The sequence below is a fragment of the Sceloporus undulatus genome, chromosome 1 (assembly GCF_019175285.1).
Source record: "Sceloporus undulatus isolate JIND9_A2432 ecotype Alabama chromosome 1, SceUnd_v1.1, whole genome shotgun sequence".
Lineage (NCBI taxonomy): Eukaryota > Metazoa > Chordata > Lepidosauria > Squamata > Phrynosomatidae > Sceloporus > Sceloporus undulatus.
The window spans coordinates 214,747,498-214,762,991 of record NC_056522.1 but is presented as its reverse complement, the minus strand read 5'-3'; the positions used below and the strand labels follow the sequence as shown (position 1 = coordinate 214,762,991).

Sequence of the window (15,494 nt, the reverse complement as noted above, 5' to 3'; positions counted from 1 at the left end):
AAAGAAGGATGTTGGCAAAGAAACACTGAGTATTTGCTTCTCCATCCTCTCTCAAGAAATTTCCTAGATGGTATTTCATTCCATCCCCCCATAAAATAAGCATTTTACCTTAGAGTAATTGCTTTCTAACAGTATAAAATTCTGGTCTCCTGACAGGATATAGTTTGTGGCATTCACTTTTTTCTGAAAAATGAAGACATCAGTTGGAATCCAAAGCAGAAATGTCACTTTAATTGATTCATTTGTTATTTTAAAACAGTAATAATACATACAAGAATACTGTTGGTCAAGAAGATGTCTGACTTGCCATATTCAACATTGTAAAGAATTACATCATCTTCTGCAGACTGGTGAAGATATTCATTGTCTTAAAAAAAGGGGGGAGGGGGGTAATCACTGTAATTAGACACTATGCCCAATTGCAAATGCAATCACATGACAGCATCTAAGAATTCATCCAGAAGGAGGGAAAGACTCCAGAAGTATCAAGAATTCCCAGTTCTCTTTGTTTTAATTTACCTGCATATTCCTAGGTATGCATCCAAACACTTTCTGGAAAAATCCTGATTTCTCTCCTTCACTTCGTGTTACCTTGTGTTCTTCTTCCTCCCATTCCCACTAACCATGTGTCACATTAGATTCATGCAACATTTCAGAAATTGATTTTCACCTCTTTCTACTGAGCTTTCTTTGATATTGGAGTTTTTCGAACGGGTAAAAAATCGGACTTGCCTTTTGCAGTTTGAATCCTCTTCCAAGATGCAGCTGGATATTATTGTGTGCATTTTGCCACTGATGCTGCCTCTTGCCTAAAACCCAGCTAGAATTTGAGCTCATCTGGCTGATTTGAAAAGCCAGGAAGTCCCGAATTTGCAAATCAGCCAGCTGAGTGAAGCTTCTAGCTGGGTTTTCGGTGGGTTTTAGGCAGGAGGCAGCATCAGTGACAAAATGTACATAATAATATCTGGCTGCATCCCAGAAGAGGATTCAAACTAGGTAAGGTAAATCACATTTTTTAGTTGTGCAAAAAAACCTCCATTATCAGGAGCTATAATTAAAGTGCTTTAGTGATATTTCATTAGTTAAACATTAGGATCATTTTGTTTTGATGCAAACATTCCTCTTTCTCTTGTTTGAATGGTTAAATCTCTGTCCTGAAAACCATAGCTGTATTTACTGGCCACATCCATTTTAGCTAGGTTCAGGATAATATAAACACACAGTCAAATAGAGATATGTTTCATTTTGGAAAATACTGGGTTAATTTAAACTGACATGGAAAGCAGGAATGAGAAGTCCTTGGTAATGTCAAGAGTTCCCAGGAAACACTTCAGGATGAAGAAAGTGCCATGTGGTTCTACAATATAAAATCAGATTGTACAGGAACAAAACCTGGGATTTTCAGATTTCCCCCCCTCTCTTTCTTATCTTTGGTGGGTTACAGACCGCCCAAAAGAGGCGCCTCCTCAGCGCCTCACTTTGCTGCACAGCTGCGCCGCAACATACAAATAGCGCGGTGCAGCTGCGCAGCGAAAAAGGAACCAAAAAAAGCGACTCCTTTTTGCGACGCCGCAAAGCGCCAAAGGCAGGGCTGCTACGTCGCAGCTGCGCAGCTCTGTCTAGAAGCTGCGCAGCTGTGACGTGGCGGGTGCACGCGCCGTATGGATGGTGCTGCGCAATTGCGGCGCATGCGTGACGTGCTCGGGTTGCGGGGTGTGTGCATGGTCCGCCCCGAGGCAACCCTAGCACGTTGCGGATGCGCTGCAAATGGCCCGTCTGTAACCCGCCTAAGACAGCCTTGTGTGAAATACCTTGGGAGGGCTTTTGGCTTTAACAGGTCAGTTAGCATCTACCTATTTATTTCTTCGATCATTTAAAGTACTCCTTGGTCACCTTTAAGGCCAAAAGCCCTCCCAAGGTATTTCACACAATATAAATCTATACTGTACAATAATATCTAATCTAATAATAATAAAACAATATCAACAAACATCAATGATTAAAAAAAACACATCCATTTCAGATAGCAGTAAAAACTGAAGCAAATCTGAGCAAAAACCAAGGACTTCCCCATGAAACATGATCCAGAAAGGCCAGAAAAAGAGAGGTGGGGGAGCCAGAACTTTCTTAAAAGCTTTTTATTATGAGGCTTCCATTTGGGAAGCACATATTCATTTGATGCCCAGTGAGGAATATTGATGCCTATTAAAACAACAACAACAATCCATGAAAGGAATAAAAGTCACAAAATAAGGCCAGCAGATAAGAGCATTCTAAAATGTGAGTCCTCCAGCATCTCATATTGATTATGGATACACATACACTCATTACACTTTGACATACCTGATACCCAGTAGGGAAAATATGTTTTGTAGTTAAAATCTCCATCTAGATATTCTTCTAATGTTAGAGGCCTAGGATTATTTTCTTTATGCTGAACTTTAAAAATAGAACAGAAATGAGAGCATTAATAATGACTCACAAAACAAGCACAAATCATTACATCTTTCTTTTATTTTCTCTGAATTGGCCAGTATTTGGACATTTTGGGAGGATTTCATTCCACTAAGGTCAGAGGAGGTGACATATGTTGGGAAACAATAAGGAAAAACAACAACCTTTGAGATGCATCCTTCTGCCTCCTGGAAGCCTATACTGTATACCATCCAGTCTGGTAGAACTTGTTCTGACTGGGTTCTCAAGCTGAAAGTAATCTTTACAGTCTTTTTCTGTCCAATCTGTCCTTTTCACAGCAGATGTCAGCAATTGGCTTTTGCACTCTAGACCCAACCCTATCACTGCATTTTTCTCATTAGCTTCTAAAGTAGCATGTGCCATTCCCACCCTCCACCCTGATAGATTACTCCTCAGGGAATGTGACTTTCAACAGGACTAGGTAATCATTGCTGAACATTACAGCTTCTTTTTTGACAGATGGCTTGGAACACCCATAATGAGGTCAGTTCCACTTGCACATAAGGAACTAGCAATGTTGCTGATCCACAACACTTTCCTCTGCACATCTGCTCAGAAGCAAGTCCCATTCGATTCAAAGAGACTTATGTCCAAGTAAGTTTGTGAACGATGGCAGCTTCAATAAGCTAACAAGATATCTATTCTTATACAGGGCAGATACACTCTATAAAAAAACTCTGAGGTTTAAAACACTATTTCTTTTGTGTTTCACCCATTTTCCCTCTTTCCATACTTTTCATTGTCTTTCTTAAACTTTATTGATTTTTAAGCAGGCCTATGTGAATACCCAAAATCTTTTATGTTCTTATGTAAATATTAACAATCCAGCATTCAAAACAAATACTAAATAAATTGTTAGCATTTGCTGATGCACAGCAAGAGGTGGAGATACATACACATTATTCTTACACTGTCAACATTTGCATATTAATTTCAGTATTCACAATATTTCAAACATTAAATGAAATATATGAAGTCACTGAGGTCTTCTGATGCATATCAGAAAGTTAGATGTCATTTTTCTTTATGTTCTTTTACAGAGTACAAACCTGTAACAAAAAGAGACTGGGCAACTACCTGCTGGGGACACTGTAGCTGGAGTTCCTGCACTGAGCAGGGGTTGGACTCAATGGTCCATGAGCCCCTTCCAACTCTATGATTCTATATGTAAGAAAAATTAGAAAGGGGGCTGCTGAAAAAAATAGCTGAAATTGCTAATGTTGCCACAGTTATTCTTTCTTACTTCTACTGATGATCTATCATCTAATGATTTTACACACATACACACACATATATGAATTAAAGTGATACAAAGATGTATAGACAAACTTGGTATTGCCATTTTGTGATGCAAATACTAGATTATCTTTTCAAAAAGTTATATTTTTAGCCAATTCATCTGCATACAGTCTCCTCTCAGAGTGAAGTTAGCCAAGTAAGAAAGCTAAGACTGTGATGAGGGGTGTGTTTTTAACCGGTGCCTAGGCAGACTGATAGTACAAAACCTGTTGTTTGGAGAAAATTCTTCTGAGGAAATGGAAGCTAAAAAGCACATTGGCAGATCATATTTCCTTAAGCTATATATTAAACTGGCTTTTGAAACCTTTGTGATGGTGTAATATATCAGGAAATTTGAGACAGTTGTCATTTCAAAAGATGCCCACACATTGCACTCACATCATATTGCCCAAAATGGCCACATGAACAAACCCTTGCTTCACAATCACAGGAACACCTGCACAGGTCATACCACAATTAATAAGGGGTATTTTGCAAGACAAAAACCCGAACACTTTGATATCTGCAGGCCATGTGGTGCAATTTGTGTTGGAAATTTGTCCAAGTGGCCAGCATTGTCACTGCATTGTCAGCATTGAGGTGACTCCATTATGACCCTGCCTGTAAACATCCAAGACATTTCAGGCACTGAGGGTAAGCCTGAGGTCAGATGTCTGCCTTAGAAGCATGATGTTCTTTAGCCTATCCAAGATCCAGCCCAAGAGAGAACAGCCTGCAGAGAGAACTCTGCCTCACAAACACTGAACCTCAATTCTCCTTCCCATGCTCCAGTGCATTCCTCCATTCAAGACAGCCCACAGAATGTCTACAAGCATGCTGGGGGCATTGGAATCTGTAGTTCTTTCACTTTTTTTGGAAGGAAAGATCAATCAGACCTGCAATCAAATATTGCATCTCAGGTACAGAGTCTTATTGGTACTACTTTAAGGATTCTAGTGTAGTGTAGGAAACATAAACATACTGGGTTGGGGACACTCATTATTGCACTGCTCTTCCAAATCATTTGGTCCCAGTCTCTGTCTTTCACATACCAGCCTTTATAGCCCCACAACCTGCCTTATGCACTTCCCAGCATGCCTTTCAGTCTGCATTTATTTTTATTTATTTTTTAGCTCAATTGCACAATCATGACAATCCACTAAGAAATAAAGAAAGAATGGAAAGAAAAGAAATTGGGGGAAGGGGAGAAAACAGCTTGGGGAAAGCAAAAGGGAAAGAGATAGGAAAATAATCACGCCTACTTGCACCATGTGACTGCCTGAATGTCAGAAAAGCTGCAAGATTGTGAGGCATTGACAAGTTTTGTTTATCAATGAGAAAAAGCACTCCAACAACGGATGGGCCACAGACCAGCTATTGGACAGTCACAGCATTGTGTGATGTCGTACAGCAACTGATGCTGCTATCCTGCTCTAATTCCACTTTTCAATCCTCATGTGATAAAGTCTTAGCTCTAAAATCCACTAGGTTCCACCTACTTTCGATTCATTGTCCTAATGACATCTGTTGTCCATTTTACAAATCCCAACTAGATTAAGTAAGATCAGATAGAGGGAAGGGATGGAATTCATAGGCTAAAGTTTTGAACATTGGCGGGATACAGACCACCCAAAAGGGTGGTCTGCCGCCGCCCTGGTTTGCTGTGTGAGGGAGCTGCAGCGGACAAACCACATTCAGGGCAAAAAGGGGTGGTCTCTAGAGCCCCTAAGTCTATCCACCTGTACAGTATTCTACTTCATCAAGCATTATTGCCTTTTCTAATTAATCATGTCATCTCATAATATATCCAAAGTTATATTTGGATATATTTTGGTTTCTAGGGAAAGTTTAGACTTGTTTGCTCTAGGGCATATTTATTTGTCTTTTCACCATATTTTGATTAGTTGATTCTCTTACTGTCAGGTTTCTTCACTGTCCAGCTTTCACTCCCATACTATGCCTTCACTTTCCAAACATGTGCAGCAATGACCCTGGTTCATCAGCTTAGAGCAGGGATGTAGCCAGGGGGGGGGGGGATCTGGGGGTCCGGACCCCCCCTTCCATTAGAAAAATGAATGGTGTGTGCTGCTGCGCCGCCACACTCAAGCCCCATTATAATGGTGGCACTTAGTCTGGACCCCCCCCCTTCCTAAAATCCTGGCTACGTCCCTGCTTAGAGCCAGTCCAAGGCATTTTGCTACCTACAACAGAGGACAATTTTCCTACTCACCTTCCATCCTGGTTCCACTTACATAAACCAACTGAAATGGCAGATGAATCACATTTCAATTCTTCTGACAGAAAAACAGGCCAGTTTAGGGCATGCTGGACAGGCTATATGGCATCAGCATCTCTATCCTCCAGCATCTGTTGCCTGAGGGGGCTGCCTCATTCCGCCTCATGGTAGTACCAACCTTGATCACCCCTCGCTGCATCTGATGATAACACCTGTTCCTGCATGACTTCCCCATTTGAGGGCTTCTGGGCTTATGAAATATTTCACTATGTTAAATGTCCTGGTGTGTTACTGTGTGTGTACGGTGTGTGTGGGGTGTTTAATGATAGTGCTCAGGGTTTTGACTAAATAACTATTACTTACTGTAGAACAAACATGTCATTGACAATAATCTCAGAAAATCAAGGTTTGTGGAAAGACCATTTCTCTTGAGAAAAGTATGATCACTTCTAATTAAGAGCTTTCCAGGCCATGGGAAATGCTTTTGCCATGAATTTATTAAGAAACAAGGATGTCATTTTGTCAACATAAAGTGATGGGATTCTTATTTGGCTGTGTTCCCCATTAATTTCTTGCTTGTATAAAATGCTAAAAATCACAATAGCCTCTGTTAGTTCTGTTTGTTATAAAACTAAAATAATCAACAATGTTGTGAAAAACACAATGTTGTGTAAAAGATCACCTTAAATGCTACTACTTTCATCAACTGTACTAGAATGTCTGTAAAAATAACACTTTTAGTTTATCTAGTTACATTATTCCACAGTATTCCAATTTACCTGAATGGTGGTAGTGAGACCATAGTTAGACAACTGTGAGACCACAGCAGACATTTGTCATGTATTTAGCTAGTTTTTACATCAGCCATATTTCACATTTTTCCTCAATAAAAACCACCATATTTGCAAAATAATCTATATTGCAAAAATCTAAAGAACATAGTGGTACTGGAAGCAGCTACACTGGATCTTCTAGTATCTGTTGACTAAGCCGGTATGGCATCACAGAGTATTCATTAGTAGTCTGCATGCTGAGGAAGTGGTTAGGGCTGGAATACTCACAATAAACTGTGGGCATTTTAGGGTCAAAGTGGGTTAAAGTAAAAAGTCAAGATACTCTGAGAAAAATGTTCACACAAGCTTAAGCTATCTCTAATCTTCAATGTCTTGGCCTAGTACAGGAGCTTTTCATTCCGCTTAATTAACCTTCCACCAGCAGGCTAAGACCTACTTGTTTAGACAAGCTTTTAAAACAGAAAGTTTTAAAGGCAAGTGACAGGGTGCTGTTATATTGTTTTAATGTATTTCAATCATTTTAATCTTTTAAATTGGATTGTAGTATTGAATTTGTTTTAATTATTGTAGTAATTTAATTCTGTTTTAATATACTATTTTTGTATGTTTTTAATTGTGTGGATTTTTTTTAAATGTTGTAAGCTGTCCTGAGTCCCAGCCTTGGGATAAGGGTGGGACATTAATAATAATAACAATAACAACAACAATAACAATAACAACCCAGCTTATCTCATCCGAATGCAAGCCTAAATAGGGAGTGAGCCAGGTCCTACCGCAAGGATTTTGCCACCAAAGCCGCCAGGAGAGTACAGCTCGGCTGCAGCCTAGGTCCCAGGCGAGCTCCGGCAGCCTTATTTCAAAGCCAGGAGCTTTCCAGCTTGGAAAAATGGCTGCCGGAGCTCGCCTGGGACCTGAGCTACAGCCGGGCTGTACTCACCCAGCAGCTTTGACAGCAAAATCCTACTGGTAAGACCTGGCTGCCTCCCGATTTAGGCTTGAATTCAGATTAGGTAAACTGGGTTATTTAACCGGAGCGATAAGCTCCCTAGTAAATTCAGAACTCTTCTTCCCATTCCTAAATATCTAGAGGACAACTGCTTTTGTAAAGCAAAACACACTTTGTTGATACTCAGAGGCAGTCTGTCTTTCTTATATTGTGTGTTCTAAGACTGAACCATAGAACTAAAAAAAGCTTCTGGATCTTAGCATTTAAACTAAACCTCTGCTAATTATATGGATTAAATATTAACTCTTCACAGTAGTTTACTGTTAGTAAAAAGACAAAATGCCTCTCATTACTAGTGTAGACACAGTAAAATCTTAGCCTGAAGATTAGCAATACAATTAATTATTGTTATTTTTATTGTTATTTCTTACCCTCCTCTCTCCCAGGCTTCAGGCAAGGTGTAACAAAAATACAATATATAAGTAAACACATTAAACCATTTAGACACATAGATTAGAATAAGTAAACATAGAATCGAGACAACCGTTATACACTAAAATAATCCAAACATAAAATTAAAACTATACCAACTAAAAATTCATAGTTTAAAATTGGCTCGGTAGGCCTACTGGAAGAGATAGGTCTTTAATACTATTTTAAATTCAGACAGTACGTCTAGCTGTCAGACCTCTCCCAGCAGGTCATTCTATAGTCTAGGAGCAGCCAACAAGAAGGTCCTCCTGATGACAGTTGCCATTCTAATTTGGCCTGGTTGAAGTAAATGTCTCCCAGTCTAGGACCTGAATGTATGGGACAGATTATACGGATTTTATTGTCCTTGATTATCTTTTAATTGATTGGGCAGATTTTGTGGAAAATGCAGTATGCCATAAAGTAGTGGAAGAACACACACACTAACAATAAAAAGAAAATTCTTAAACAGTTACAGCTGTTGAAAAAAATTAGCCAGGGATAAGAAGTGACACACATGTTAATTCCCATAAGGAAAGAGTGCAACTTGCTTAAACAGATAACCAATGATGTGTTGCTGTTTGTTTCTTGGCAGATGGAATTTAGAACTTTCAAAAGTAAGTTTTAAACTTTCTAAATGTATAGTTTGGGGGGGATCTATAACATGGTGTTTAGCACACTAAAATGAATGTCATCTTACCTTGTGAAGGAATGAATACAATGCACATAACTATCAAAGAAAGCAAGAGGCAAGAAATCACTCCAACTAGGATCTTCATCTGAATCTGCAAGACAAAAATGAATCATGGTATACTTCAAGTCTTCCCTAAACCATAAAAAGTTAGGTTTTTATTATATCACTCCCTGCTCCTTCTAAGATGGAACTATACTATTTCAAAAGCAATTTGAGTTAAGGGTAGCCACAGCAGTCGTCTCTCCAAAGCCGACTTAGAATTTATTTTCTGTTCCTTTTTTCTAAAAGAACATTGCTTGCCACAGATCCAACCGTTTTCAGAGGCATCATTTATTTATTACGAACCTTCATTCTGCCAGTTGTTTTCTCAAAGTTTCTCGTTCTTCTTCACTCTTCAGGATGTTGGTCACTGAATCTCCAAAAGCAGTTTGCAAATGCAGTGTCAGCTTTCTCAGATGGAAGCCAAATCTCAGACAGACTTTTTTTTTACATACTTTTATAAACCATGCCAAATTTCAAGGGTTTTTCCATACAATTGGAAACAGATTTTTGAGGGCGTTCTTCTCAGCCCTGAAATGAACTGTGGGTGGCTGCAAAGGGGCTTTGGCTGTATTGTTTACATCTGTGCAAATCATACCCCCCCCCCCAAATCTGCTGAAATGAAGGGTTTGTGGGTTTTATGACTCAACGGCAAAATTGGGCATGTGCTGTTCCACTCAAAAAAAAAAAAAGTATTTACAGTGTATTCAGGCAATAGGTAAACTAGGAAGAAGTATTTACATTTAAGTTGATGCGTTCTTTATAGAGTGACAAATGGGAGTGGGGTGGGGAATCAGATAATCTGTAGTTGTACACATACATTGTGTGTGTGTGTGTGTGTGTGTGTGTGTGTGTGTGTGTGTGTGTGTAGAGAGAGAGAGAGAGAATGCATATGTTTATATACAGAGCTTGGGAAAGTTACTGTTTTGGACTACAGCTCCCAGACACCCTCAGTCAGCATGGCATCTGGGAACTGTTGTAGTGCAAAAATTAACTTTCTTAAATTCTGGGTTTATAGTTTGGGGAAGGGAATATAACTTAGTGCTTAACATATAAAAGCCAATTGTTGACATACTGTATGCACTTAAAGAGGATATAATAGAAAGGGATTGGAAATCCTGCTTTCTGCAGAAACCCCAGTCAAAGCAGACAATGCTAGGCTGGATGATATACAGGTTGACTCTTCCTTATCCAAAATGCTTGGGAGCATAAGTGCTTTGGATTTTAGACTTTTCATAATTTGGAATATTTGCATATATGTAATGAGATATTCTGGAGATGGGACCCAAGTCTAAACATGAAATTTGTTTATTTTTTTGTGTAAATTTTATACACTTAACCTGAACGTACCTTGGTATCTGCTGGGGTTTGGTTTCAGGACTCCCCATGGATACTATAATCCATGAATGTCTCATTGAATACAGTGGCATACAGTGGTGCCTCGGGTTACGAAATTAATTCGTCCCGCGGCCGCTTTCGTAACCCGAAAAGCCTTCGTAAGCCGAATTGCCATAGGCGCTAATGGGGAAAAGCTGCGTTTCGTGCGAAAAAGCCGAAAAAAGCACCAAAAATTTTCTTCGTATCCCGAAAAAACATTCGTAACCCGGAACAATGATTTCCTATGGGATTTTTTCGTATCCCGAAAATTTCGTAACCTGGGTATTTCGTATCCCAAGGTACCACTGTAATAAAATGGTCTCCCTTATATAAAATGGCAAAATCAAGGTTTGCTATTTGGAATTTATACTTTTTAGAAAATATCTTCAAACCATGGATGTTTGAATCCATGGATAAGGAGGGCTCACTATAATTTTATACATAACATTTTTAATAATTTGTGTTCTTGGCATTTGGCAGCATGGATACTGAACATTAAAGAAATGAACTGAAACAAAACATTTTGTATAGTAAGGGATATTGGGGAGAAAGTAGCAGTTGGGTGGTGCCGGTGGACCCAAATTAGCAAAATCAATACTTGAAGAGGCAGTACAGATTGGCACTTTGTGCTGGCCTGACTGCATGTTAGAGCTGAATTAGGGTGGAGCATTCATATGCTCCAAGCCTTAGTTCCACTGCCCCACCACCATCATGGTGCGTGCCCATACATATGGGGTGCACCATTATGACATCCCTTGGGCGCAGCGCCCAAACAGCGCTATGCAAAAGGGGTGTCATAATGGCATGCAAGTGCACCAATGATAAATAATAATAATAAATAAAGTTTTTATTTATATACCGCACCTTCCTCAGATCAGGGCGGTTTACACAAGTTACAATTACACATACAATGCATTAAAAACAAACACCATACAGTATACAATAAAATAAAGGGAATGGTGAGGGGGGAGGGAATCAGGTCCAGCATTCTTCTCTCCCTCTGAGGCCTGGACCAAGGCAGATGGACCGGAGGGAGGGCTCTTCTTCTTCAGGCTAGCCCCTGATGGTACTGGGCCAGCCTTCTCTCTCCCTCAGAGGCCGAAAGATGACAGGGAGGGAGGAGCCTCCTTCTTCAGGCTAGTCCCTGATGGAACTGGGCCAGCCTTCTCTCTCCCCCAGAGGCCGAAAGATGTCATTTAATGATACTCCTTCAGGGATGCAAAAAGAACCCACCCAGAAGCAGGTTCTTTTTGGTCCCTTGGAGGTGCAGTATCTGGTTGCCACGGCCTCCTTACAGGGCAAAAACGGGCAGCATGGAACCACCAGGACAGTTTTCAAAGAAGTAGCTGTTTTAGTCTCTTGCAGCATAAAAAGGAAAAAGGGAGGGATTGGGGGAAAAGAAATGCAGTAGCACCTTTAGGACATAATGGTTTTTATTTTAGCAGGAGCTTTCATGGATATAAATCCACTCAGTACTGCATCTGAAGAAGTGGGTTTATATCCATGAAAGTTCATGTGAAAATAAAAACCAACTAGTCTTAAAGGTGCTGCCATACACACACCTTTTTAACCCTCCTTTCCTATCCTTTTACCATATTTAAAGATATACTTTCTTGCACTAACATCCCTTTCTTAATACTGACAACCTCAGATGACATGTCTGGAAATGAGCCCTTGTTGTTTTTGTCCCAGATCTCAGAGCATAGCCATGTTCTTGCCTGGTAACCCTAATATTCCAGCATTGAGGTGCTCTGAAGGGCCGGCACATTCCACAGTGTCTGTCTCAGCCCTGCTTCCTCCTATATAGGCATTGTAATGATGGATTTTATAGCAAAACTATAGTTGTTTATGCAAGTGTATTTCAATTGGGTTGATACTATTTTTGTACCAATTAGGATGTCCAAATCTAGTAAAAATTTGCCTAATCAGATCAGAACAAACAGCATTCACCCAAGCTGGTCTAGGGTGTGCTCTGGTCCAGAACAATGCAGAGTCCAAGTCTGGCAGTTGGATTCTCCAGAGAGGGGTCACTCTAAACCTCTTGCTGACTAGCTAGATGTGTCCCTGTCTGTGCTCGTTGTTGTTGTTGTTGTTGTTGTTGTTGTTTGCCTTCAAATTGTTTATGACTTATGGCAACACTAAGCCTACCCTATCATGGGCTTTTCTTGGCAAGATTTGTTCAAAGGAGGTTTGCCATCACCTTCCCCTGAGGCTAAGAGCATGTGACTTGCCCAAACTCACCCAGTGGGTTTTATGGCTGAGCTGGGAATAGAACTCTGGTCTCCAGAGTTGCAGTTCAGCACTCAAATCACTATGTCATGCTGGCTGTTTGTGTATAGGACAATAAAATTCTGGTTGGAGGTGAGTTGATGAAGGCTACCCACTGCTTGGACACCCTTTTGCATAATATATTTTCAAAAGAAAGTTAAACTCTGTGTGTGTGTGTGTGTGTGTGTCTTCTAAACTATGCCACTTCAATTTTGTTCTTCTGCATGTTTATTTTTATTTATAGAATTTAAAACTATAGGCTGCAATTTTACAATTATTTGGGGGGAAACTTGGTGAATCTTACTTCACTCATAGGACTGTGCTGTTTATTAATTATTTGGCTAGAGACTAATTGACTTAAAACTTTTAAAACAAATGAAAACGTATTGTGGATTAACTAGACAACATTTTTAAAATGTTAAATAGTTTTAATACAAGTACTAATACAAACAAGAAATAGGCACCCGTCTCAGACAAGAATCTCGTTCTCAGATGGTACCTACTGTGACTTAGAATATTCTATATAACATCTAAATACAAAATGCATATGTGTTTCTAAAAATGTATTTAGTCACATGCAGATAGAATCGACATGTGAATCAGACTGCATGTACACACTGCAGAATTAATGAAGTTTGACATCATTTTAACTGTCATGGCTATATTCTATAGAATCCTGGGATTTATAGTCTGTTGTGTCACCAGAGCTCTCTGACAGAGAAGGCTAAATAGTTCACAAAACTACAAATCCCAGAATTGTACAGCATAGGCTCAATGAATTGCTCTGTCAGTCAAATTGGTTATTTGACTGGATGTACTGAATCCTAAGAGAGGCCTAATTGTTTATGTCCTGTTATATGTATATCCCACAAACCAGGAACAGAAGGCAATAGAAATATTAAATAGTTTGGTTGGACTTTGCTTTGAGTCTAGACAGGCTGCAAGATTTACCATCTTGAGGAGGTGATTGTTAGCTGCCTTGCTTCCAACACTGGGAGAAAGGTGGTCTATAAATTAAATAGACAAATGGTGATGCAAGATTAAAAGTTATATTGCCTGAATATTTCCAATATGCTCTACTTGTTTATGGGTAAACAGATACAGTATCTGAGAGTAGCCAAAAGTGACAACTATTTACCCTCTTGAAAGAATTTAAGACTGCAATAACTAAACCCATTGAAATCCACTAAAACCAATGGAAATTATTATTAAATAAAGCAAGGATAGGCATCTTTAACCATTCCCTTGGCAGTAATCGGCTGATGGCCACATGTCTGACCTGGGCAGAACTGAAGTCAGTGATGGGTAAGGCGAGAGGCAGACGTTGGAGAAGCAAACCCTCTTCTCTCCTTGCCCCCCACTATCTGGTAGCAGCATTTATTCCACTAAAATATTAACTGTAGGAGCACCAGGTTTATACTGAATGAAGGAAACTGATGGGCAAAGAAATGTAGTGTTTATATTGTTGTTTTTCAAAATCTGATAGTAATTAAAAATCAGATTTAATTAAAAAAAAACCCTATTGATTTGTGTCCAGTTTGCTTGGGAAACAGTGCCTCTGAACATAGAAAGATTTACTTGTAAGTGAATATGCATAGAATTAGGCTGCATCACAGATATATGATGTGGACCCATTGTGGCATAGTGGTGTGATTCAGGGGCTTCGACTCAGGAAGATAAGAATTTGAATCCCTGTCCAGTCATGGAAACACACTGGATGACCTGGGCAAGTCTCACTATTTCATTAGAGGAAGGGAGTGATAAACCTCCTCTGAAGAAATCTTGCCAAACAAACAAACAAACAAAAAACCAACCAACCAAAACAAAACAAAACAAAACAAAAAAACCCTACAATAAGGGTCACCATAAGTCTAGGGTGTTTATCACACAGAGGTTTTTGCAGCTCAGATCTGGGGTGACTCCTGGTTCAGCTATGTGCATTCACGTTATAACGCACATATTTTATCATACCTGGTTGCCCTTCCGTTGCCCTTCCGAATTGAGAGGGAATTGAATCCAAGACAATTCAAATGATGCGGATTCACACAAAGCGGAGTGAGTGCAAATTGTATTACCACACCAGTGCATACCATGCGGATTCAACTATTCAAAATGGGACTCTTGCGCATGCTCAGTGGGGGCCTGAACGCATCGTGAACCTTTGCACTTTCGGGGTGAAGAAGGGAGCCACGTCCTGGTTCCACTTCCACGTGAATGCTAGCCTCACGTGAAAGACTGCTTCACGTTTCCTCCTCCCTTCTATTTTCCCATCCCTGGCAGCCAAATTCAAATGGGTTCCTCCGTGTCAGAGCCCCCATCCATTTATTATTATTATTAAGGAGTTATTATTATTGAGTTGTTATTATTATTATTATTATTATTATTATTATTATTATTATTATTAAATTTCTTTCAGTGCAAAATAATCAGTGTAGAAGCTGCAGGTTTACTTGGAAGTAAATCCTTTGGATCTGAAGGAGCCCCATTTTGGAGGATTGCAGAAATTATCCAGTTTCCCTTATTCTCCATGCTCCCTAAAGTACCACCTCCCTGAATCCAATCCACTCTCCTTCCCTTTGTAACAGTTGCCTTCTCTTAGGTTGCATCCGCACTGGGCAGATAATCCGGCTTAACTCCACTTTAACTGTCCTGGCTCAGTGCTATGGAATTCTAGGAACTGTAGTGTCATGAGACATTGAGCCTTGTCTGCCAGAGAGCTCTGGTGCCTCAGCAAACTAATAATTTATTATTAGTAGTAGTAGTAGTACATGTTTTTATTTTTTAAATTATAATTATTATAATTATTCTCCATGCTCCCTAAAGTACCACCTCCCTGAATCCAATCCACTCTCCTTCCCTTTGTAACAGCTGCCTTCTCTTAGGTTGCATCTGCACTGGGGAAATAATCTGGTTTGA

General features: G+C 39.7%; 1 protein-coding gene across 9 annotated transcripts in view; it reads right to left on the bottom strand.

Moving 5' to 3' along the window:
- LOC121932104 (fibroblast activation protein alpha) overlaps positions 1-15,494 on the bottom strand; it is a 134,814-nt gene that overhangs the window by 59,886 nt on the left and 59,434 nt on the right. For 6 of the 9 annotated variants that reach the window (XR_006104269.1, XM_042470473.1, XM_042470483.1 and 3 more), the window contains 4 exons: positions 8,901-8,985; positions 2,344-2,439; positions 273-367; positions 109-183 (listed from right to left, as the gene is read on the bottom strand). Coding sequence is in view for 8 of the 9 variants with exons in the window: in XM_042470473.1 (XP_042326407.1) it covers positions 109-183; positions 273-367; positions 2,344-2,439; positions 8,901-8,985 (351 nt within the window). In the remaining variant the exon portion in view is untranslated. Of the gene's footprint in view, positions 1-108; positions 184-272; positions 368-2,343; positions 3,087-8,900; positions 8,986-15,494 lie in introns of those variants that run through there. The other 3 variants (XM_042470524.1, XM_042470543.1, XM_042470533.1) reach the window with 3 other exon arrangements.